The sequence below is a fragment of the Macaca mulatta genome, chromosome 13 (assembly GCF_049350105.2).
Source record: "Macaca mulatta isolate MMU2019108-1 chromosome 13, T2T-MMU8v2.0, whole genome shotgun sequence".
Lineage (NCBI taxonomy): Eukaryota > Metazoa > Chordata > Mammalia > Primates > Cercopithecidae > Macaca > Macaca mulatta.
Genome location: NC_133418.1, coordinates 4,471,689 through 4,498,043, shown reverse-complemented (window position 1 = coordinate 4,498,043; position 26,355 = coordinate 4,471,689). Strand labels below are relative to the sequence as shown.

At 44.4% G+C, this 26,355-nt stretch overlaps 1 protein-coding gene across 2 annotated transcripts in view; it reads left to right on the top strand.

Moving 5' to 3' along the window:
• Window positions 1-16,910: 16,910 nt before the first annotated feature.
• Window positions 16,911-26,355, top strand: part of MRPS5 (mitochondrial ribosomal protein S5) — a 35,587-nt gene continuing 26,142 nt past the window's right edge. Inside the window, exons 1-3 of one of the 2 annotated variants that reach the window (XM_015112834.3) lie at window positions 16,911-16,983; window positions 20,601-20,681; window positions 24,169-24,306. In XM_015112834.3, coding sequence (XP_014968320.2) covers window positions 16,926-16,983; window positions 20,601-20,681; window positions 24,169-24,306 — 277 coding nt within the window. In that variant the 5' untranslated portion in view covers window positions 16,911-16,925. The remainder of the gene's footprint in view (window positions 16,984-20,600; window positions 20,682-24,168; window positions 24,307-26,355) is intronic. The other variant, XM_077958801.1, reaches the window with a different exon arrangement.

Here is a 26,355-nt window from a genome sequence, read left to right as displayed (position 1 = left end):
TGAGATTGCAAGCTGCTGGTGGCTCTACCATTCTGAAATCTGGTGGGCAGCAGCTCCCTTCCCACAGATCCACTAGGCAGTGCCCCACTGGGGACACTATGTGGGGGCTCCAACCCCACATTTCCCCTTGACACTGCCCTAGTTGAGGTTCTCTATGAGGGCTCCACCCCTGCAGCAGGCTTCTGCCTGGACACTGAGTCTTTCTCATACAGACTCTGAAATCTAGATGGAGTCTGATAGGCATTCTTCACTCTTGCACTCTGCACACCAACAGGTTTAATACCACATGGAAGCTACCAAAACTTACTGCTTGCGTCCTCCAAAGTGGCAGCTTCAGCTGTACCTGAGCCGCTTTGAACCCCAACTGGAACTAAAGCAGCAGATATGGGCAGCATATTCCTGGGCTGTGCAGGGCAGTATGGCCATGGGCCTGGCCCATAAAACCATTCATTCCTCCTAGGCCTCAGGGCCTGTGATGGGAGGGGCTGCCACAATGGTCTCTGAAATGCCTTAGAGGCTTTTTTCCCATTTTCTGGGCTGTTAGCACTTGGATCCTTTTTAGTTATGCAAATATCACTAGCAAGTAGTTGCTCCACATCCGGCTTGAATTCCTCTCCCAATAAAGCTTTTTCTTTCTCTGCCACAAGATCAGGCTGCAAATGTTCCAAACTTTTACACTCTGCTTCCCTTTGAAATATAAATTCCAACTTTAAGTCATTTCTTTGCTTCCACATCTGAGCATAGGTTATTAGAAGCAGCCAGGCCACATCTTAAATGCTTTGCTGCTTAGAAATTTCTGCTGGCAGACACCCCAAATCATCACTCTGAAATTTAAACTTCCACAGATCCCTAGGGCGTGGATACAATACAGCCAAGTTCTTTGCTAAGGCATAATGGGTGACCTTTGCTTTGGTTCTCAATATGTTTCTCATTTCCATCTGAGACCTTGGCAGCCTGGACTTCATTGTCCATATCACTATCAACATTTTGGTCACAAGCACTTTACTAGTCTTTTAAGAAGTTCCAAACTTTCCCTCATCATCTTGTCTGCTTCTGAGCCCTCCAAACTCTTCTACCCTCTGCCTGTTACCCAGTTACAAAGCTGCTTCTGCATTTTCAGTTATCTTTATAACAATGCCCCACTGCTGGATACCAATTTTCTGTATTAGGCCATTCTTGCATTGCTATAAAGAAATACTTGAGACTGAGTAATTTATAAAGAAAAGAGGTTCAACTGGCTCATAGTTCTGCAGGCTTTACAGGAAGCATAGTGCTGACACCTGCTCAGCTTCTGGGTGTGGGCTCCAGAAGCTACAATCATGGTGGAAGGTAAAGGGTGATGGCCACATCACATGGTGAAAACAGGAGTGAGAAGGAGTTGGCAGGGGGAGGTATCACCTAAATGGCCAGATCCCATGAGAACTCACTCCACACCCATGATCCAGTCACCTCCCACTAGGCCCCAACCGAACATTGGTGATTACATTTCAACATAAGTTTTGGGTGGGGACAAATATCCAAACTGTTAATTTATCAGTTCCCCTAATGTGTGTGTGCCTTGATCACTTGCTATAAAAGTTTGGATGTTCCAGGTGAGAAACCTCTTAGTGGCTGTAAGGACTGCAAATTTTCAGAGAGGAAATGCTTCAACCCATTAATATAACACCTACAATACTAAAATATGCAATAACTAAAATATATTCGAATATCATGAAGGGAGGAAGCTGGATAAAATCCATCTGAAAGTTTCCAGAGGGCTCTTGAGACTTTGGTTCCTGGCCATGTCCTACCTTTACAGTTTTTCCAGGACTATGTTGACAGATGGTGTACAGCCTAAAAATACTGTTTAAAACCTGTGCTTTAAAGTGTCTTCATCAATGTTAATTTAAGATAGTAGCTGATTCATATGTACCATAATGGATAATATAATGGAGAAATTTAGCTGATGCCCACTTGAAAAAATCTGGCACAACCACATGGCCATTTTGGGAGCACTAGGGATTATTTGAGTGAAGGTTATAATTTTTAACACTTTTCATTTCCAGAATGAGGGCCTTAATATTGATATTTTTTAATCTCTTGGAATTCCTCCAGAGATGGATCCTTTGAGGGTTCAGTGAGGAACATAGCTTTGGGTAAGGCTCCTTCTTTGGCGTAGAAATCAGAGCATTTTCTTTCATTTCCATATTATCTTTTTCATATTATCACTTCTCGTACTATCTTTTCATGAGCCTTAGCTTTCGTAACAGCTACAATCTAAGAAGTAGGAGTGCATCTACCTAATATAAGTTCTTTAATTTGTTGTTCATTTTTGAAGAGGGTTCTATCTGAGGTTAGGAAACCCTCTTTGTTTGTAGAGTACCCTCAAGTCATGTACTCCTCCCAAGGATGTCTGCTATCTGTATATATGTTTACTGTCTGGTATTTGACTAGTTGATGAGCTTTATATAGTAAGTGGGATAAGTTCTGCCATCTGGGCTGACTTTACCTCAGATAGGGGACTATATTCTAAAGATAAATTAGTAATAGTTTATCCTGCTTAATAACCTCCAGTTTCAGTTTTAAGGTATCATCCATCATAAACAACAATAAAAATATTAGCCCATGGTTCTCACAGGAGTCTCTAAGGGATCTGAGTGAGCTACAGGAAGTTCCATAACTGTCTGTTAGGTAAGACAATTGTGAGGTCCCCCCTTTTCTTAGTGTTAGGAGCAGGAGAATGGCAAGATTCAGAGTGCCGCAGTGGTGAACGGAAATGTCAGAGGGAGAGAATAATAGATACTGTAGGCCAGGCACGGTGGCTCATGGTTGTAATACTAGCTCTTTGGGAGGCAGAGGTGGGTGGATAACTTGAGGTCAGGAGTTCAAGACCACCCTGGCCAACATGGTGAAACCCTGTCTCTACTAAAAATACAAAAATTAGCCAGGCGGGGTGGTGCATGCCTGTAATCTCAGCTACTCAGGAGGCTGAGGCAAGAGAATCACTTGAACCTGGGAGGCAGAGGTTGCAGTGAGCCAAGATCACGCCACTGCACTTTTGCCTGAGCAACAGAGTGAGACTCCATCTCAAAAAAAAAAAGAACATTGTAAATGTTTAATTAGTTGGTTGAACATGAAAAACTTTGTTCATAAATGATATGATCTTGTGTGTAGAAAATGCTAAGGAATCCATTAAAAACCTTTTAGAGTAAATGAGTTTAGCAGCATTGCTGGATACAAGATCAATATACAAAAATGAATAATATTTTATTTATTTATTTATTTATTTATTTATTTATTTATTTGAGGTGGAGTCTCACTCTGTCACCAGGCTGGAGTGCAGTGGCACAATCTTGGTTCACTGCAACCTCGGCCTCTGGGTTCAAGTGATTCTCCTGCCTCAGCCTCCCAAGTAGCTTGGACTACAGGCCACCAGGCATAGCTAATTCTTGTATTTTTAGTAGAAAGTGGTTTCACCATGTTGGTCAGGATGGTCTCAATCTCTTGACTTTGTGATCCACCTGCCTCGGCCTCCCAAAGTGCTGGGATTACAGGCATGAGCCACTGCGCCTGGCCAAAAATGAATAATATTTCCATACATGTGTGAGGAACAATCCAAAAATGAAATTAAGAAAACAATTCCAGACCAGATGTGATGGATCATGCCTGTAGTCCCCACACTTTAGGGGGCCGAGGCAGGAGGATTGGTTAAGCCCAGGGGTTCGAGACCAGCCTGGGCAACATAGTGAGACCCTGTCTCTACAAAAAATACAAAAATTAGCCAGGCATAGTGGTGTGGGCCCGTAGTCCCAGCTACTTGAGAAGCTGAGGTAGGAGGACTGCTCAAGCCCAGCAGGTTGGGGCTGCAGTGAGCCATGATCATGCCACCATACTCCAGCCTGGGCAACAGAACATGATCCTGTCTCAAAAAAAAAAAAAAAAAAAAGAAGAAGAAGAAGAAAGAAAGAAGGAAGGAAAGAAAACAATTCCATGTATAATACAATGGCATCAAAATGTATAAAATACTTAGGAATAAATTTAACTAAAGAAATGGCGGCCGGGTGTGGTGGCTCAAGCCTGTAATCCCAGCACTTTGGGAGGCCGAGGTGGGTGGATCATGAGGTCAGGAGATCGAGACCATCCTGGCTAACACGGTGAAACCCCGTCTCTACTAAAAATACAAAAAATTAGCCGGGCGTGGTGGCGGCGCCTGTGGTCCCAGCACTCGGGAGGCTGAGGCAGGAGAAGGGCGTGAACCCGGGAGGCGGAGCTTGCAGTGAGCTGAGATCCGGCCACTGCACTCCAGCCTGGGCGACAGAGCGAGACTCCGTCTCCAAAAAAAAAAAAAGAAATGGCAAAACTTATATTCTGAAAGCTATATGACACTGTTGAAGGAAATTAAAGAAGATATAAATAAATGAAAAAGCATCTCACGTCCATGGATTGGAAGACTTACTATTGTTAAGATAACAATACTCACCAAATTGATCTACAGATTCAAGGCAATCCCTATAAGAATCCCAGCGATATTATCTGTAGAAATTGGAAAGTTGATTCTAATATTTACATGAAATTGCAGGGGATCTAGAAGAGCCAAAACAATCTTGGGAAAGAATAATGAAGTAGAAGGACTCACACTTACTAATTTCAAAACTCACTATAAAGCAACAGCAGTCAAGATAATGTGGAACTGGTAAAGCATGGACATGGAGACCGACAGAACAGAATTTTGAGCTCAGAGATAAACCTATGTGTCTGTGGCCGACTAATTTTCAACAAGACCATTTTGTGGAGAAGGAAGGAATAGTCTTTTCAGCCAATGGTGCTGGGATGTCTGTACAGCCACATGCAGAAACTGCACCCTCACCTAACCCAGTGTGCAAAAATAAACGCAAAATGCATCAACGCTAAAATGATAAGACTCTTAGAAGAAAACAGGGCTAAATTTTGTGACCTCAGATTTGGCAGTGGGTTCTTAGTTAAGTTAGTGGTTGCTTTGAGCTAGAGTGGCAGACCGGACGGAGTTTAGGGGAGAAGCAGCTACAGGGTATGGGGTTTCTTTTCGTGTAGTAATAAATATTCTAAAACTGACTCTGATGATGAGTGCACAGCTCTGTGAATATACTAAAAACCACCAAGTTTTACAGTTTAAATGAGTGGATTGTGTAGTATGTGAAATATATCAAAATGCAGCTGTTAAAAAAGGGGATGAGGTCAGCCCTACGGAACTGGGGAACCTTAACCATGGCCTGAACTGCCTGTATCTAGTTCTCCTGAGCATCGGTAGCAAGTCCTTCCAGGGAAACACCTGGGAGGGAAGCCTTGAAAAGTGGTTTGAATAACCAGGGTGCAGAAATAGGGGTGATCCCTAAGACTGAGGCCTAATTTGCTGGCCTGGTTTGAGCAAGTGAGTAAGGGTGATGAGATGTGGTTTGGACATCCAGCGACCACCAGAAAGAACCTTTGTAAAAATCACAAAGTTTATGATTTTTGAGAGGCTATCAACTCCTAATAAAAAAAATTTGGCCAAGATTCTTGGTAGGGGAAAGATTCCTTTAGTCCTTGGTATAAGATATCCATTCTCACGGTCAGCTGAACTTTTTTGAGTTCATATGCTTGTTACATTAAAATTTTTATTTGGAAATAATTACAGATTCTCATGCAGTTGTGAGAAATAATACAGGGAAATCCCATGTACCCTTCACCTAGTTTTCTTAATAGTAACACTTTGCAAAACAGTAACATTATGACAGCCAGCATATTGACATTGATACAGTTAAGACACAGAATATAATCATTTGTCAATATCCCTGAGGGATTGCTTCCAGGACCCCTGTAGAGACCAAAATCTGAGACTACTCAAGTCCCTGATCCAAAATGATATGTAATAATATTTGCATATAACCCATGCACATCCTCCTGTATACTTTAATCTCTGGGTGACTTATAACACCTGATACAATGTAAATGCTATATAAGTAGTTGTTATACTGTATTGCCTGGGAAATAATGTCAAGAAAAAAGTCTGTACATGTTTAGTACAGACACAACCATCCTTTCTTTTCCTTTTTTTTTTTTTTTTGAGACGGAGTCTCACTCTGTCGCCCAGGCTGGAGTGCAGTGGCCGGATCTCAGCTCACTGCAAGCTCCGCCTCCCGGGTTCACGCCATTCTCCTGCCTCAGCCTCCCGAGTAGCTGGGACTACAGGCGCCCGCCGCCTCGCCCGGCTAGTTTTTTGTATTTTTTCAGTAGAGACGGGGTTTCACCGTGTTAGCCAGGATGGTCTCGATCTCCTGACCTTGTGATCCGCCCGTCTGGGCCTCCCAAAGTGCTGGGATTACAGGCTTGAGCCACCGCGCCCGGCCTACCATCCTTTCTTTTCTGAATATTTTTTATCTTGGTTGGTTGAATCCACAGATAAGGAACCCACGGATATGGAGGGCCAGCTGTACTTCCTTTACCACAAGAATTCAGGTTGCCCTTGTATAGCCACACCACTTCCCTCCTGCCCCCACCCCCTTCCTAACTCCTGACAACCACTCATCTGGTCTCCATTTCTATAAGTTTTTCATTTCAAGAATATTATGTAAATTCAACCATACAGTGTGTGACCTTTTGAAATTGACCTTTCCTTTTTCTTTTTCTTTTTGAGACAGGGTCTTGCTCTGTCACCCAGGCTGGAGTGCAGTGGTCTTGTCACAAGTCACTGCAGCATCAGCCTCCTGGGCTCAAGCGATTCTCCCACCTCAGGCCCTCAGAGGGCGAGGATTGCAGGTGTGAGCCACTGTGCCCGGCCTGCATGTTTAGCTTTTTAAGAAACTGCCAAAATGTTTTCCAAAATGGCGGTACCATTTTATATCCGCACCAGCAACGTATGAGTGATCCCGCTTCTCACATCCTCATCAGTTCATGGTGCTGGCACTACTTTTTTCTTTGGCCATTTTGATAGGTGTGTAGGGATATATCACTGTGGGTTTGATTTGCATTTCCCTAATGGTTAATGTGGTGGGACATCTTTTCAGGTACCTCTTTGCCTTCTGTAATTCTTTGTTGGCGAAATGTCTTTTCCTCATTTTCTAATCAAATTGCTTGTTATTTTACTGTTGACTTTTGAGAATTCTTCATAAATTCTAGATACTAGTGTTTTGTCAGGTATGTGGCTTGCAGATATTTCCCTCCCAGTCTGTAGCTTGTCATTTAATTATCTCTCTCTCTTTTTTTTTTTTTTTTTTTTTTTTTGAGACAGAGTCTGGCTCTGTCGCCCAGGCTGGAGTGCGGTGGCGCAATCTCGGCTCACTGCAACGTCTGCCTCCCAGGTTCGAGTAATTCTCCTACCTCAACCTCCTGAGTAGCGGGGATTACAGGCGCCGGACACCACACCTGGCTAATTTTTGTATTTTTAGTAGAGACGGGGTTTCACCATGTTGGCCAGGCTGGTCTCAAACTCCTGACCTCAAATGATCCGCCCTCCTCGGCCTCCCAAAGTGCTGGGATTACAGGTGTGAGCCACGGCGCCTGGCCCATTTCATTCTCTTAATGGAGTCTTTCATTGAATAAAAGTTTTTAAAATTTTTTTGTGGAAGTCTAATTCTTTGAACAGCTACCATCAAACTGAAACACTAGGCCGGGTGTGGTGGCTCATGCCTGTGATCCCAGCACTTTGGGAGGCTGAGGCAGGCGGATCACCTGAGTTCAGGAGTTTAAGACCAGCCTGGCCAACATGGTGTGGGGAAAAGAAAGAGAGATCAGCCTCTTACTGTGTCTATATAGAAAGAAGTAGACATAAGAGACTCCATTTTGTTCTGTATTTGAGATGCTGTTAATCTGTGACCCTACCCTCAACCTTGTCCTTGCAAGAGACATGTGCTGTGGTGACTCAAGGTTTAAAGGATTTTGGGCTGTGCAGGGTGTGTCTTTGTTAAACAAGTGTCTGAAGGCAGCTTGCTGGTTAAAAATCCTGCCCGTCCCTGGGCAATGGAACATCTCGGTGTAAAACCCGATTATATGCTCTGTTTACTGAGACAGGAGAAAACCGCCTTATGGCATAAGGTGGGGCTCGCTGGCACAATGCTGCTAAGAGGTTTGTGGAGATGTTTACATACGCATATCAAGGCACAGCATTTTCCTTTGAACTTATTCATGTCACAGAGATCTTTGTCCATATGTCTTACTGCTAATTTTCTCCCTAAAATGATCCTATTGTCCTGCCACTCCCTTATCTTTAAGATGGTAAAGATAATTATCAATAAATACTAAGGGAACTCAGAGACCGGTGCTGGCGTGGGTCCTCTGCAAGCTGAGCGCCGGTCCCCTGGGCCGACTTTTTCTTCCTCTATACTTTGTCTCTGTGTCTCATTTCTTTTCTCAAGTCTCTCGTTCCACCTAACGAGAAACACCCACAGGTGTGGAAGGGCAGGCCAGCTCTTCAACATGGTAAAATCCTGTCTCTACTAAAAATATAAAAATTAGCTGGGCGTGGTTGTGGGCACCTGTAATCTCAGCTACTCGGGAGGCTAAGGCAGGAGAATCACTTGAACCCGGGAGGCGAAGACTGCAGTGAGCCAAGATCATGCCACTGCACTCCAGCCTGGGCAATAAGAGCAAATCTCTGTCTCAAAAAAAAAAGGCAACCAAAAAACCCCCCAAAAACACTAAACACAATGAAGATAATGACGTGACAGGTACTATGTGGCGGCATTTAATCACTGAACAGAAGTTGGGTATGGTTACCATATAGACAGTAGAACAAACCGTCATCAGAATAGCCAGGCTCACCAGGACCTTTGGCGTTGCTACCTGGTGCTTCTGGAAATAAAAGAAATGGGGAACCTACTGAAATCTTACTGGATTTGTATAAGCAGAAAAGATCTAGGCCTAGTAAACAGAAGTCTGACTTAAATCACCAAAAGAGGGAGTCATGTCTCCTCCATCAATTCCCAGACTTGAGGGAGTTCACAGATGGAGAGTCCCCTGAGTGAAGGGGAGGCCAGGTCCCCCTCAGGAAAGGCACTGGTACACTACCAAAAGTGGACGCTGTTCATCTTCCTTTCAGCCTTCCCTAAAGGTGCCTGTAGCCATTTACTAGGATGACTATGCATGAAGGACAGAGAATATCAGATGTTTTAAGGATTACTCAGCACTGGCTGAGCTGACACCAATTCCTAGAGACCCAAAATGTCACAGTGACCTGTCAGGGCAGAGGGATAAAGAGATCAGGCGACTGATGGAGGTTTAGGTCAGGTCTGTCTCGCGGTGGGTGCAGTAGGTCCCAGAACCCATCCCGTGATTATTCCTGTAGCTGTGGATTCCATACTTCACATAAACACACTCAGCAACTGGCAGAATCTCCTCATGGCTTCTGTGACCTTCTAACGAGAGCTATTAGGGTAGGAAGAGCCAAGAGGAGGCCTTTGAAACTGCCTCTACCCACAAAAACAGAAAACCAAAAGCAGTATCATATCCTGGAGGGATTGCAGAGATTGATGCCACCATCAAGGACTTGAAAGATGCCAGGAGGCAGTTCCTACTACATCTGCATTAAACTTGCCCATTTTGCCTCTTCAAAAGATAGATGGCTCTTGGTGAATGACGGTGGATTATTGTACTCTTAATCAGGTGATGACTCCCCTGGCAGCTGCTGTTTCAGATGTGGTTTTACAGCTAATCAGTACATCCCCCAGCACCTTGTATGCATATTGATGTGGTCAATGGTTTTTTTCTCTAATCCTGTTCATCAAGAGTATTAGAAGTAGTTTGCGTTCAGATGGCAAAGTCAGGACTTTGCCTTCAGTGTCCTACTTCAGGCATATATCCAACCTGTACTCCGAAGTCATAATCTAGTTTCAAAGGACCTCGAATGCATTTCCCTCCCATAGGAGATCAGGCTGGCCTATTACACTGATCATATTATGCTGATTGGATCCGGTGAGTAGGAAGTAGTGACTAACCTAGATACATACATTGGCAATGTACTTGCATGCCAGAGAGTGGGAAATAAATCCCACAGAAATTCAGGGGCCTTCCACCTTAGTAAAATTTGTAGAATCCTAGTGGTCTGAGGCATGTCAAGATATCCTTCCAAGGTAAAGGAAAAGTTGCATTTGGCCTCTTAAGGGAGACCACTAAGAAGGAGACACAAAGCCTAGCAAGCCTTTTTGGATTTTGGAAGTAACGTACATCTTATTTGGGTGTGCTACTCTGACCTATTTACCGAGTAACCAGAAAAGCTGCTAGCTTTGCGTCGGGCTCAAGACAAGAGATGGCCAGAAGATCCGGACTGCTGTGTGAGCTTCCCTGCCACGCTGCCATGACCCAGCAGATATGACTGTGTTTGAAGCATCAGTGGCAGATAGGGATGCTGTGTGGAGCCTCTGGCAGGCTGCTGTTGGTGAATCACAGTGCAGACCCTGAGGGTAGTGGAGCAAAACCATGCCATCCTCTGTGCATAACTTCCCTTTTCAAAAATGCCTTGGAACAGAATGGAAAACCTGGCCGGGCGCGGTGGCTCAAGCCTGTAATCCCAGCACTTTGGGAGGCCGAGATGGGCGGATCACGAGGTCAGGAGATCGAGACCATCCTGGCTAACACGGTGAAACCCCGTCTCTACAAAAAAATACAAAAAACTAGCCGGGCGAGGTGGCGGGCGCCTGTAGTCCCAGCTACTCAGGAGGCTGAGGCAGGAGAATGGCGTAAATCCGGGAGGCGGAGCTTGCAGTGAGCCGAGATCCGGCCACTGCACTCCAGCCTGGGCGACAGAGCGAGACTCCGCCTCAAAAAAAAAACAAAAAAAACCAGAATAGAAAACCCACGCAAGTGTGTGCAGGTGATTTTTTTACAAAGGTGCAAAAACAATTCAATGGAAGAGCAACAGTCTTTTCAGCAAATGGTGCAGGAGTGATGTACACAGGCAACAATAAAGATAAAGGATAGACCTTGACCTAAACCGCACACATTTGTCCAAACATTCACTCAAATTGGGTCACATACTTAAATGTAAAATCGGGACAACAAAACTTTTAGAAGAAAACACAGGAGAAAGTCTTTGAGACCATGGATTAGGGAAAGAATTCTTGGACATGACACCAAAATCATGATCCATAAAACAAACAAAAAGGATAAATTGGACGTCATCAAATTTAAAAACTTTTGCTTGGTGAAAAACCCTTCCGCAAGAATGAAAAGGCAAGCTACAGACTGGGAGGAAATACTGGCAAACAACCTATTTGAAAATGAGCTTGACTGGGTGTGGCAGCTCACACCTATAATCCAGTGCTTTGGGAGGCCAAGGCAGGAGGACTGCTTGAGGCCAGGAGTTTGAGGCTGCACTGAGTTATGATGGTGCCAGCACACTCAACCTGGGTGATACAGCAAGATCCTGTTTCCAAGAAAAACGAAAGAAAAACAAAGAAAATGGACTCACATATAGAATAGACAAAGAATTCTCAAAACACAGCAGTGAAAGAAACCAAACAATCCAACTAGAAAATGAGGAAAAGATATGAACAGACATTTTACCCAAGAGGGTGTACAGATGGCAATTCTAGAAGCACATGAAAAGAAATTCAGCATCATTAGCTATTAGGGAAATGTAAATTAAAACCATGACGATATGTCCCTATACCTATGAGAGCATCTAAAAACAATGGGGACAACACTGAGTGTTAGTGAGGATACAGAGAAACTAGATCTTTCACACATCGCTGGCAGGAATATAAAATGGAATGGCCACTTTGGAAAGTAGTTTGGCAGTCCCTCCCTCCCTCCCTCCCTTCCCTTTCTTTCCATCCCTCCCTCCCTCCTTCCTTCCTTCCTCTTTTCTTTTTATTTCTTTTTTTTTTTTTTTGAGATGGAGTTTCACTCTTGTCACCCAGGCTGGAGTGCAATGGCTCAATCTCAGCTCACTGAAACCTCCACCTCCTGGGTTCAGGAGATTCTCCTGCCTCAGCCTCCTGAGTAGCTGGAATTACAGGTGTGCACCACTACACCTGGCTAATTTTTGTATTTTTAGTAGAGATGGGGTTTCACCATGTTAGCCAGGCTGGTTTCTAACTCCTGACCTCAGGTGATCCGCCCGCCTTGGCCTCCCAAAGTGCTGGGATTACAGGCGTGAGCTACTGCGCCCAGCTGGCAGTTTCTTAGAAACTAAACATATACTTACCACACAGTCTGACAATCTCACGGCTTGACATTTATCCCCCTAGATGAAAACGTATAGCCACACAAAATCATGTACATGATGGATATATTTCAAAATAATTGAAAGCAGAGATTTGAAGAGATTATCTGTACACTCATGTTCACAGCAGCATTATTCACAATAGGCAAAAGGTGAAAGAAACCCAAGTGTCCATTGACAGATGAATGGATAAAAAAAAATGATCTATTCATACAATGGAATATTATTCGTAATATTAAAAGTAAGGACGTTCTGTCACATGCTATACCTGGATGAACCTTGAGAACATCATGCTAAGTGAAACAAGCCAGTCACAAAAGGACAATACTACATAACTGCACTTACATGAGGTACCTAAAGTAGTTAAACTCATCGACACAGAAGGTAGAATGTTGGTTGCCATGGCTGGGGGAGAAGGGAATGGGGAGTTATTGTTTAATGGCTGAAGTTTCAGTTTTGAAAGATAAAAGACTTCTGTGGATAGATGGTGGTGATGGTAGCACAACAAAGTGAATGTAGTTAATGCCACTGAACTGTACCCTTAAAAATGATTAAGGTGGGCCACGCATGATGGCTCACGCCTATAATCCCAGCACTTTGGGAGCCGGAGGTGGACGGATCACGAGGTCAGGAGATCAAGACTATCCTGGCTAACACGGTGAAACCCCATCTCTACTAAAAATACAAAAATTAGCTGGGCATGAGGGCAGGCACCTATAGTCCCAGCTACTCAGGAGGCTGAGGCAGGAGAATCGCTTGAGCCCAGGAGGCAGAGGTTGCAGTGAGCTGAGATCATGCCACTACACTCCAGCCTGGGCAACAGCTTAAAAAATTAAGATGGCTTTTTTTTTTTTTTTTTTTTTTGAGAGGGAGTCTTGCTCTGTTGCCCGGGCTGGAGTGCAGTGGCGCAATATTGGCTCACTGCAAGCTCCACCTCCTGGGTTCCCGCCATTCTCCTGCCTCAGCCTCCCGAGTAGCTGGGACTACAGGCGCCCACCACCCCACCCAGCTAATTTTTTGTATTTTTTTTAGTAGAGACAGGGTTTCACCATGTTAGCCAGGATGGTCTCGATCTCTTGACCTCGTGATCCACCCGCCTCGGCCTCCCAAAGTACTGGGATTACAGGCGTGAGCCACCGTGCCCGGCCGGCAATTTTTATGTTATGTGTATTTTACCACAATTTTAAAATTTCTGGCTGGGCACAGTGGCTCATACCTACAATCGCAGCACTTTGGGAGGCTAAGGCGGGTGTATTGCTTGAGGCAGGCGGATCGCTTGAGGTCAGGGGTTTGAGACCAGCCTGGCCAACATGGTGAAATGCTGTCTCTACAAAAATACAAAAATTAGCTGGGCATGGTGGAACAGGCCTGTAATCCCAGCTACTCAGGAGGCTGAGGCAGGAGAATCGCTTGAACTTGGGAGGGGGAGTTTGCAGTGAGCCAAGATCATGCTACTACACTCCAGCCTGGGTGACAGAGTGAGACTCTGTCTCAAAAAAATAAAAATAAAATAAAATTTCTAAATATCAAAAAATCACATACATGAATGTTCATGGCAGCTTTGTTTGAAATAGTTAATAACTGGAGACAGGCTGGGCGCAGTGACTCATGCCTATAATCCCAGCATTTTGGGAGGCCGAGGTGGGTGGATCACTTAAGGCCAGGAGTTCGAGACCAGCCTGGCCAACATGGTGAAACCCTGTCTCTACTAAAAATACAAAAAATTAGCTGAGTGTAATGGGACACGCCTGTAATCCCAGCTACTCGGGAGGCTGAGGCACGAGAATCACCTGAACCCAGGAGATAGAGGTTGCAGTGAGCTGAGACTGTGCCACTGCACTCCAACCTGGACAACAGAGCGAGACTCTGTCTTAAGGAAAAAAAAAAAAAAAAAGGAAAAGAAAAAGAAAAATAATAATTTGAGACAAACTAAATGTCCTACAACGGGTGAATGGTTAAACAAATGGTAGTGCCATGGAATACTACTCAGCAATGTAAAGGAAGAAACTATTGGTACATGGAACAACTTGGATAGACATCAAGGGTATTATGCTGACTGAAAAAAAGCTGGGCATGGTGGCACAGGCCTGTAATCCCAGCTACTCAGGAGGCTGACGCAGGAGAATCGCTTGAACTTGGGAGGGGGAGTTTGCAGTGAGCCGAGATCATGTATTATATGTATTATATGATTCCATTTATATAATGTTCTCAAATGATAAAATTATAGAGATGAGAAACAGATTAGTGGTTGCCAAGGGTTAGAGATGGTGGAGGAGAGGATAGAAGAGGGGGTGGGTTTGACTTGAAGGGAGAAGCACAAGTAGTCTTGGAGATAGAAACAGTTCTGTATCTCTATTGTGGTGCTGGTTACAGAAATCTACATGTGACATAATTGCATAGAACTACACACACACACACAAATGAGTATGTAAAACTCATAAAATCTAAATAAACTCTATGGATTGTACCGATGTCAGCTTCCTGGTTTTGATGTTGTACTATAGTTACGTAAGTTGTACCATTTGGGGAAACTGAGTTAAGGATACGTGGGACTTCTCCGTACTATTTTTGCAACTTCCTATCTGTATCTTTGAATCTGTAATTATTTCAAATTTAAAAGTTAGAAACAAATGACTAAGTAATCAAAACCAAACTGGTTTTGGGCCTTAACAGAGTCTGAAGGCGTGACCATCGACCAGCAACTTACCATGCAGTTTAAGCTGCTCATCATGAACTGGCTGTTGTATGATCACCAAGCCATAAAGTTGTGCGTGCACAGCAACACTCCATCATCGAATGGAAATGGTACATATGAAACTGAACTGGAGTAGGACCTGAACATGCAAGCTACATGATCTTCTCTCAACCCCTACCCACAGCTTCATGAGGAATTACCTATGACCAGTTGCCTGAAGAAGAAAACTCTTGGGCTTGGTTTACTCATGGTTCTGCATGATCTGCTGGTATCACCTGAAAGTGGACAGCTGCAGTACTGCAATCCCACTCTGGGATGCTTCTGAAGGATGGCAGTGAAGGGAGATCCTCCCAGTGGGAAGAAGATAAGAGTAGTGTACCTGGTTGTTCATTTTGCCTGGTTGGAAGTATAGATCTATACTTTTTCATGAGCAGTGGCTAATGGCTTGGCTGGATGGTCAGTACTTGAGAGGAACATAATTAGGAAGTTGGTGACAAGGACGTCTAGGGAACACGTATGTGGATGGACTTCGGCCCAGAATGTGAAGATAATTATTTCCCACATGAGTGCTTATCAAAGGGTGACCTCCACAGAGGATTTTAATGAGGTGGATAGAATAATCCATTTTGTGGATGTCAGTCAGCCTCTTTACCTAGCCAAATGGACTCATGAATAAAGGGCTAGGGATGGAGGTTACACATGGGGTCAATGTGGAGTTTCACTCGCCAGTCAATCTGGCTACAGCTCCTGATACAGCAGCACTTCTGGGGGCTCAGCAAGCTCTCTGGCTCTAGGTTGATTACATTGGACCATGGAAGGGGCAGCACTTGTTCTGACTGGAATAGACACTCTGGATATGGATTTGCTATTCCTGCCCACCGTGCGTCTGCCAAAACAACTGTCCTTGGACTTAATAATTATTTCACACACTGTTGCCTCTGACCTAGGAACTCACTCCACAGCAAATGAAGTGTGACAGTAGGTCCTTGCTCGTGGAATTAGCTGGTCTTACCATGTTCCCAAATATGCTGAAGCAGTTGGCTTTACACATAGGTGTAATGAATCTCTTTTCTCTTAATTTCGCCAACTCAAGATGTAAAAGGTCTGTTGAAAATGGTGTGCATCAAAATAACCTGGAGTGAAATAAGTTGTCTATTTCAGCAAAGAAAATGGGAAAATAGTAGATGAAACAACTGTGTTCCTCTTGATAATCTTTAACTCTAGCTTGTCAGTAATTTTACTCTTCTGTATGTTTGAAAAATTTTATGCTAGACTTGAAAACCAGACGTTTATCTGAGCAGGCTACCCTCTTACAAGACATTGTGCCCTGCTGTGTTGCAGGTGTGTGGGTCACTTGAGTAGACGTAGATGGTATGGAGGCAATAAAAAAACCGTGACCCGGGGCTGAGATACACATGTGTGACCAAACGTTAAAATCAGTATGAATCCACAAGTGTGTGTGAAATGCAGGTCATTTAAGTGCTTAATCTAATGAAACTCAGAGCTTTCCTGGAGTTGGGGATGAACACCTCTACGTTCCTCGTCTTATTCATCCCTTGGATCCTCATTGCACTTGGACCCCTTCGGTGCTTCTGTGAACCTCGCAGGCGTCCGCAGTGCCAGCTCTGGTAAGCCCGAGGGTCCCCCGCCAGCGGACCCCTCCAGAGCGCCCCTGCACAAGCAGCCAAATTCACCCGGCCGGTTGCGCTCTCTCTCCGGCGCCGCAGGCGCGAGCTAGCCCCGCCCCCGCCCGGCCGCCCGTCCCCCCGTCCAAGCCCCGCCCCCGCCCGGCCGCTCGTCCCCCCGTCCAAGCCCCGCCCCCGCCCGGCCGCCCGCCCAAGCCCAGCCCTCGGGTCCTAACGCGAGGCTCCCGCGGGGCTGTCCGCGGCCGCGCCGGGCTCCGCCTGCCGTGTGTCCCGTCCGGACAGTGCCTCACCCCGGCCTGCGCTGCTGCGTGGACTCGGGCCTCAGGAATTCCGCTGCGGCCCAAGGCTCGCCGTTTGACGAGGAGCAGTCGCGGCAGGCGGTGGGCGAGGCTGCTCTGGGCGGGGGCCGAGGCGAGGCTCGGGCTCCAGCATGGCGACCGCGGCGCGTGTTGTGGGCCGGCTGCCCGCGCTGTGTAGCGGGACGGCAGGTGAGAGCTGGGACGCCGGGAGCGGGGCTCGTCTGGGGCCTGGAGAAGCCCGGGCGGAGGGAAGCGGGAAGCCGCGGCCGCCGTCTCCGCACGCCGTGCTTCCACCTACCCCGGAGCCGCTGTGTGACCTTGGGCGCGTCCCCTCCGTCTCTGGGTCGCGGAGCTCCTGTCTGTCAAATGAGGGGGAACTGGACGTCGTTCTCCAAGGTTCTTCCCAGTTCCCAAAACCCATTGAGCGTGCTTGGCGAAGAGGAGCGGGAACTGGCACGCGTGCGACCCCCGGGGTCGTTGGATGTCGGCCTGGGTTTGTCCTCCGGCGTAACGTTTATCTCTAGGAAACGCTCCGTGGTTGACTTTGCATTTTCTGTTTGCTCAATTTTACTGGAAGTCCACAATCCAGCGTTTGTAGTTTCGAAATCCGAAGACCGCTAAAGCCCGAATATGTGTATTTTAAAACTCATTTAGCGGCAGTCTTTAACCTGAAGTCATTTGGCAGAAAATCTGACTTGAACATTCTTTTGTCCATGTTGTCTCCGTCTTCTCCTTTGTTTTTTTGTTTGTTTGTTTTTGTTTTTGAGACAGTCTTACTCTGTCGCCCGGCTGGAGTGCAATGGCGCGATCTCCGCCCACTGCAACCTCCATCTCCCGGGTTCAAGCGATTCTCCTCCCTCAGCCTCCTGAGTAGCTGGGACTACAGGCGCCCGCCACCACGCTCGGCTAATTTTTGTATTTTTAGTAGAGACGGGGTTTCACCATGTTCGTCATGCTGACCTCGAACTCCTGACCTCATGATCCACCCGCCTCGGCCTCCCAAAGTGCTGGGATTACAGGCGTGAGCCACCGCACCCGGCTGTCTCCTCCTTTTTCAAGGCCCTGTTCAAATAGCTCCTAGCTGTTGTAGCTTTCCTTCATTTTCCTCACCATATCTTCGCAATGTCTTCATGAGGTATGTACTGCTATTCCCATTTTACAGATGAGGGAGTTAAGGCACATAGATTGAGAAACTTGCTTAAGGTTAGGCTAGGTGGACATCAGGTTTTTGCATCCATATCACCTGGCTCCAAAGCCTGTTTTTTGTTTTTGGTAACAGCTTCCTTGTTGAGACATAATTCACATACCATACAATGAATCCATTTAAAGTGTACATTTCAGTGGTTTTTAGTATATCACCAGAGCAATGCAGCCATTATAACCACTACAAAAAGAAAACCTGTGCCTTTTAGCTGTCACTTCCCAGCTTCCCGTTGGCCTCCAGCACAACCACTGATGTGCTTTCCCTCTCTCTGTAGCAAGACTTTACTGTATGAATACCACATTTTGTTTATCTGCTCATCAGTTGAACATTTGAGTTGTTTCCACCTTTTGGCTCTTAGGCCTATTTTGCTAGAAACATTTGTGTGCAATGTTTTTGCAAGTATATTTTTATTTCTGTTGGGTATATACTTAGGATTGTAATTGCTGTTTCTTTAACTCCCTTCTCTCGCCCTGGCTGGAGTGCAGTGGCACGATCATGGCTCACTGCCGCCTCCATCTCCTGGGCTTAATCCATCCTCCCACCTCTGCCTGCCGAGTAGTTGGGACTACAGGTGCATGCCACCATGCCCGGCTAGTTTTTCTTTATTTTTTGTAGAGTGGGTCTCATTATGTTGCCGAGGCTGGTCTCTAACTCATGGGCACAGGCAATCCTCCCGCCTCAGCCTCCCAAAGTGCTGGGATTATAGGTGTGAGCCACCATGCTGAAACATAGGTTTAGGTGTCAAGGAACTGCTAAACTGTTTTCCAAAGCTGCACCATTTTACATTCCCACTAGCAGTATATGAGGCTTCCAATTTCTCTACTTCCTTGCCAGCACTTAATGTCTGTCTTTTTGATTATAACCATCTTAGTGGATGTGGGTTTTTTTTTTTTATTTTTTATTTTTGTTTTTTCGTGTTTTTTTTTTTTTTTTTGAGACAGATTCTTACCCCATTACCCAGGTAGAAGTGCAGTGGCACAGTTGCAGCTCACTGCAGCCTCAACCTTCTGGGCTCAGGTGACCGTCCCACTTCAGCCTCCTGAGTAGTTGGAACTACAGGTGTGTGGAATTATGCCTAGCTAATTAAAAAAAAAAAAAAATTTGTAGAGACAGGGTCTCACAATGTTGACCAGGCTGGTTTTGAACTCCTGGGCTCAAGCAGTCCTCCTGCCTCAGTCTCCCAAAGTGCTGAGATTACAGGCATGAACCTCCATACCTGGCCAGCCCAGTGGATGTGAAGTGGTATCAGTTTGTGGTTTTGATTTACATTTCCCTTATGAATAAGAAGCATATTATCATGTGCTAATGGCCATTTTTATATATATATATTTTTTTTTTTTGAGAAATAGCTATTCAAATATTTTGCCCACTTTTATATTGGGTTGTCTTTTTATTGTTGAATTGTAGGTATTCTTTATGTTTTCTAGGTACAAGACCCTTATATCAGATATATGATTTGCAAAATTTTTGTCCCATTCTGTGTGTTGTCTTTTCACTTTCTTGACAGTATTTTTGAAGCCACAAGTTTTAAATTTTGATGAAGTCTCATTTATCTATTTTTTTTTCTTTTTGTTGCTGTGCTTTTAGTGTCTCATGTAAGAAGCCATTGCAGAATCCAAGGTCATGATGATTTACCTCTATGTTTTCTTCTAAGTTTCATCATTTTAGCTTTACCTGTAAGTCTTTGGTCCATTATGAATTTGTTTTTATATATGGTGTGAGGTAGGGTGCCAACTTCATTCTTTTACATGTTCATATCCAGTTGTCCCAGCACCACTTGTTGAAAACATGATTCTTTCTTCATTGAGTGATCTTGACACACTTGTCAAAAATCACTTGCCCATAAATGCTGTGTCAGATCCTGTTCTGGAGTACCACACTGTGTGAGGGGGTACACAGTACAGTCAGCCTGGTGCTGCAGGGGTTCCAGAGGGAAGGGGGAACATTGTAGGATCGGGGAGGCTTCACTAAGAGGTGATGTTTCGGGCTAACAGAGAACCTTGCAGAGACACAGAAGTATGCGAGAGCACAGTAGGTTCAAGACTGAGTACAAGCCTGGCATGGCCAGAGGGAAGGTGGAGGAGAGAAAGGTGAGGCAGCAGGCTGGTGTGGAAGCTTGGGGCCATGTGGCAGGCCTGTAGGCCATGCTGAGGAGTTTTGACTTTGTTCTGAAGGTAGTAGGGAGCCAGAGAATAATCTGTCAGAGCTGTGAAGTGACCAGACCTTTTATTTTAGAAAAGCCGTGAAGCAGAGGGGGAGAGATTGAAAGTAGGAAACCTGCTAGGAAACTTGTTACTCTGTGGCTGAGTGGTGATGAGGCTTGAGCAAAGAAGGGTCTTTGAGGCCACAGGAAAAGGTACAGCTGGCAGGTGGATTGATTTTTGAGGAGACTGAAGGGCTTGGTAACTGGCTGGATGTGAGGGTGAAGGGAGAAGATGAGGTATGATGTCAGCTACTTGACAAGTTGCCCTGGAGCCCAGAAATTACTTATTCCCTTGTCTTGGTTCTTTATTCTATAGATATATTTTGTGGGTGTTACTGTTTAAAATGTTCCTTTTCATGTAGAAATGTATCTTAATTTTTTTTTTCCCCCAATTTGCAGGTCATTTATTGGGGAGGCAGCGTTCCCTAAGCACCTTACCAGCAGTTTCCATTTTGGCGTGGAAGAGTGCTCTGAGCAATGGTGAGATTCACTAATGCTACCACCTTTTCTCATAAGATGTAATGTCGGAGTAGTTTCTATAGTTTTTAAAAATATGAGTAATCACCTGCTTTTTTCTTTTCTCTCTTTTTCATTTTTTAGCCTGGTTAGTCTTACTTCAATAATCGCATTCTTTATGATACAAATACATAGGCTCTGAAGAGTATTTTCAGATTTCTTATGATTGCAGTTGTTATAGTTCAAGGCTTTACAAAATAGTAACTAAACGATTACGGGGTAGTTTCTGTGTATTAGGCTTAGAGCAGGGACAATGAAGAGTTGAATTTTCAATTTACCAATGGTTATGTTAATTGAAAATTGAACCCTTCATTGTTCCTGCCTTCTCCAACATAGTTATAAGCACAATTTTGATTGAATCTCTGGTCAGTGTTTTTATTATTAAGTTTGTGTATGTATTTATAGCTGAGTTAGGTAGAATTCTATCTTTACATTTTTTTTCTTTTTCCTACAACAATTTCCTTAGTATCTATTACAGTATTTTTCTAAATGCTGCAATAGATTGGTCAGACAAATGGCAATAGTTTTCTAAAATCTCTCAAACACATCGCTGATCAGCTGGTTTGATTAAATAGATGAGATTTCAATTAGGAGGAAGAAGTTCATCGTAGTGAAAACTGTAAATAGTGAAAACTGTAAATGCTGAAACGGAATCCTCCTTGGGGTCAGACTATGTGTCTTTTTTTTTTTCTTTTTGAGATGGAGTCTTGCTCTGTTGCCCAGGCTGGAGTGCAATAGCTTGATCTTGGCTCACTGCAACCTCTGCCTCCTGCGTTCAGGTGATTCTCCTGCCTCAGCCACTCGAGTGACTAGGACTACAGGCATGTGCCACCACACCCAGCTAATTTTTGTATTTTTACATAACCCACAGGAGGGTGCTTTTTGGGCTCGGCCCATTTTGGATTCCAGGGCAATTGTTTCCTAAAATGGGGACTTCATGGTCTGAAATTAATAATTCAGAGAATAAGAACAAAACCCAAACTGATAATTGATCATTGATGGATAATCTATAACTGACTAATTTAGCATAAGCTAATGCCACCTCCTGTTTTAAAAATTATAACACATTTTAAACAAAGTCAGTTGTAGTAACAGTGTATTTTAAGTGACTGTTTCTCAATTCTAAAGTCAATTTCTTTCTGCTTTTGACAGTTGGACCTTTTTTTTCTTTTTTTTTTTTTTTTGAGACGGAGTCTCGCTCTGTCGCCCAGGCTGAAGTGCAGTGGCCGGATCTCAGCTCACTGCAAGCTCCGCCTACCGGGTTCACGCCATTCTCCTGCCTCAGCCTCCCGAGTAGCTGGGACTACAGGCGCCCGCCACCTCACCCGGCTAGTTTTTTGTATTTTTTAGTAGAGACGGGGTTTCACCGTGTTAGCCAGGATGGTCTCGATCTCCTGACCTCGTGATCCACCTGTCTCGGCCTCCCAAAGTGCTGGGATTACAGGCCTGAGCCACCGCGCCCGGCCGACAGTTGGACCTTTTAAGGTACATTATTAGCTGGGGAAGTATTTCAGGCTTTCAAAAAAAGTTAAAGAATTCTACATTTGTTAGTAATGATTTTACACTTTTTGAAGTATGTCAGAGATTGCAGTACTAAACAGTACAAGATTAAATATCTTATTTAATATTAATATAAATAACAATATTAAGTAAGATATTTTGTTGAAAATTAAAGAGCTGGCCAGGAGCGATGGCTCACAGTTGTAATCCCAGCACTTTGGGAGGCTGAGGCAGGTGGATCGTCAGGTCAAGAGTTCAAGACCAGACTGGCCAACATGGTGAAACCCCATCTCTACTAAAAACACAAAAATTAGCCGGGTATGGTGGCGGGCACCTGTAATCCCAGCTACCTGGGAGGCGGAGGCAGGAGAATCGCTTGAACCTGGGAGGCAGAGGTTGCAGTGAGCTGACACTGTGCCATTGCACTGCAGCCTGGGTGACAAGAGCAGAACTCCGTCTCAAAAAAAAAAAAAAAAGAAAGAAAATTAAGGAGCATACAAGAAAAGCTAAAGCTAAAGTGTGTGCTGCATGATGGAATTTAGAATGATGAAGTCCTGAGTTTAAAAATGAAACGCCAGTATGTCCTGTCTACTTTTTATTGACTAGTTCATTAAGTGCGCTGAGAGGGAACTCAGTGTGTCATCTCCCTGCCTCTGTGCGATTGAGTAACTCATCTGGAATCAGAACTAGTGCTTAAATCCCAGCTACTAACTAGTCTTGTGACTTTTGGCAAGTCCCTAACCTCATAGGCCTAAGTTTATTTTGTAAAATGAAAAGATTGGATTAAATAATCTAATTTAATTAGATCATTTAAATTAATTAAAAGAGGAATAACCTCCTTTTAATTAGATATTTAAATGATTTTAAAGATCATCTAATTTAATTAAAAGGAGATTATTCCTTTATTTCTTAGTGTGTCTATGCAGTGGAGATATTTCAATAGCCTACTGTAACCATTTGATACTACTTGTTATTGCCACGTAAGATCATTGCTGGTATATGGCCCTCTGTGGCCATAAAGCAGCTGTTACCGTCTTCTTCATAACTTCACATAGACTTGAAAATAGCTGTTGTTGTCACTGTTTGGTTTTCTTTTTTTAAGCCAAGTATTCTTAAATAACCTTTTTTTTTTCTTTCTCAAGGGTTGTTTTAATTCCCTTCACTTCTCTTGGAGTCACTAGTGTCTCTATTGAAATGCAAAGCTTAAGAGTGTGCACTGTTTTTGTTAGCAATATTCCCATTTCTTCACATGCACCAATTCTCAACTCTCCCCTTCCTCACAGGACTTTACCCTCCATGAACTGATTAGATGCTGCCTCTAAGACATGGATGTTTAAAAACTTTTTAAGTAATATATGCACTGGATGATAACAATTCCAAAAAATAACAAAAAAAGCAAGTCCCTCATACCCAGTTTTAAATGTATCAGATTTCTTCCCCAGAGGCAACCGTTGTTTCCAGGTTTTCTTACATACTTCTGGGTTAGTCTGTGAAATGCATTCACACCTGCTCCTTGTTTTTTAACAGAAGAGTAGGATGGTGTACGTGCTCTCTGCACCTTGCTGTTCTGACCTGGCCAGTTGCAGGTCTTTCCGAAGAGTGTGTTGCTGGCCGCACACAGCAGAGGGCGCCGTTTGCCCAGCGTAGACTGCTCACCTAGGCTAGCCAGTGCAGTGCTGAAACCCCGGGATGGACAAATCTACTTCTTTCTTTACCCAGCTGCACCCATTGTGCGGATGAACTATAACTTTCCCAGCTAGGCTGGGCATTTAGGTTGTTGTTGGTCAAGAGTTTTGTTTTATTTTTAAAAGAAAGACTGCCCTAAAAATCTGATTCTTAAAAGTTCAGGATTTTAGTGACTTATTTTTATTAGTAATGATTGTTTGATGCTACCAGTGTTTTTCCACAGCCGCGAAACATCTAACTCAAAGTTTAACCCCTCTGCCTACAGGCTGTTTGTCATCACTGGGAACCAGAGACACCCATCCCTACGCCAGCTTGAGCCACGCGCTGCAGACACAATGCTGTGTTTCTTCTCCCAGTCACCTGATGGGCCAGCAGTATAGACCATATAGTTTCTTCACTAAATGTATGTAGAATGGCCACAAACTTCCTGTTTCTTGAAACAGGAAAAGAATTTCTTATATCTGAATTTTTCTTCTTTTTTACATGAATGAAGATTTTAGTGATTAGTTTACAATGTACTGTCAAAATGAAAATGTTCCTTGATGTACGTCCTAGAATTATCTCAAATGCTACCAGTTGTATTTTGGGGAGTACTAGTTTGCTTTAGTCCCCTTGTTTGGGGCACCTGAGGCCTGAAGGATATTGTATCATGGCCCATATCTCTTGCTGACTTAGATTCACACCAAGAATATACTCATGTTTTCATTTGTGCCTTAGTTGAGGAGACAGGACATCTAATTGGAAAAAGTTAATTTTAAGGAGATACTGTTCACTAACGCTACTCTTATTTGTGATAGCATTTAAAAGAGTCTAATCTGAACTGAGACTGGCTTCTCAGGGAATAAATGGAGATTGAATTTAAACTCTGCATTAGCAGATTAAAATAAATTAGGATTGGCCGGGCGCGGTGGCTCACACCTGTAATCCAGCACTTTGTGAGGCCGAGGCAGGTGGATCACTAGGTCAGGAGATCGAGACCATCCTGGCTAACACAGTGAAACCTCGTCCCTACTAAAAAAACAAAAACAAAATTAGCTGGGCGTGGTGGCGGGCACCTGTAGTCCCAGGGAGTCCCCGCTACTTGGGAGGCTGAGGCAGGAGAATGGCGTGAACCCAGGAGGTGGAGTTTGCAGTGAGCCGAGATTGCGCCACTGCACTCACTCCAATCTGGGCGACTGAGCGAGAGTCCGTCTCCAAAAAAAAGAAAGAAATTAGGATTATAAAGGCAATTCATGATTAGTTTAGAATATTTGGTAAATACAGAAAAAAAAAAAAAGATAATCACCTATATTCCTACTATGAAATACTGAGTTTGTTGGGTTTTTTTTCTTTTTGGAGACGGAGTCTTGCTCTGTCACCAGGTCAGAGTACAGTGGTGCAATCTCGGCTCACCGCAACCTCTGCCTCCCAGGCTCGAGCGATTCTCCTGCCTCAGTCTCCCAAGTAGCTGGGACTACAGGCGCGTGCCACCACGCCCAGCTAATAATTGTATTTTTAGTAGAGACAGGGTTTCACCTTGTTGGCCAGGATGGTCTCTATCTCTTGACCTCGTGATCCGCCTGCCTCAGCCTCCCAAAGTGCTGGGATTACAGGTGTGAGCCACTGCGCCTGGCCTGCTGCTTTTTTCAATGTAGTAATACATTGCATTTTTCCATGGACTTCTGCAGTGCAACGGTATGACCATAGAGTATTTCATTGTATGGATACAGCTCACTTTAATTTGGAAGTCTCCTGGTAACGAGGTCATTTGTGTAGCAACAACACAGAAAAGACTTGGTGGAGGATTAAGCAACGTAGGCTTAGTTGAACCTGCAGATTCCAGTACAGAGAAAAGAGAGATGGACAGAGTTGGGGCCTTTAGTCTCTCTCCACTTGGTATGCATAGCCCCAGTTTTTTCTAAGAGATGACTTTGTACTTTAGTGGGTATATCAGATTTACAAGCCTTGGGAATTTTTATTTATTTATTTATTTTTATTTTTATTTACTTATTTTTTTTGAGACGGAGTCTTGCTTCTGTCGCCCAGGCTGGAATGCAGTGGTGTGATCTTGGCTCACTGCAACCTCCGCCTCCTGGGTTCAAGCAATTCTCCTGCCTCAGCCTCCCGAGTCGCTGGGACTATAGGCACCCGCCACCACGCCCAGCTAATTTTTTGTATTTTTAGTAGAGACAGGGTTTCACCGTGTTAGCCAGGATGGTCTTGATCTTTTGACCTTGTGATCCACCCGCCTCGGCCTCCCAAAGTGCTGGAATTACAGGTGCGAGCCACCGCGCCCAGCCGGGAATTTTTATTTTTTAATAGCCTTTTCCCTGTTTTAAAAAGCCTTGTTCTAGAAGTGGCCTTACCCTCCGAGACCTCATCCTTCACAGTTGTCCCACCCCTGCCTCGGACTCTTCATCCACGGTGTTCTTCCTCAGTGACATGACTTGGTACTTTTTTTGTTTTTTTTTTT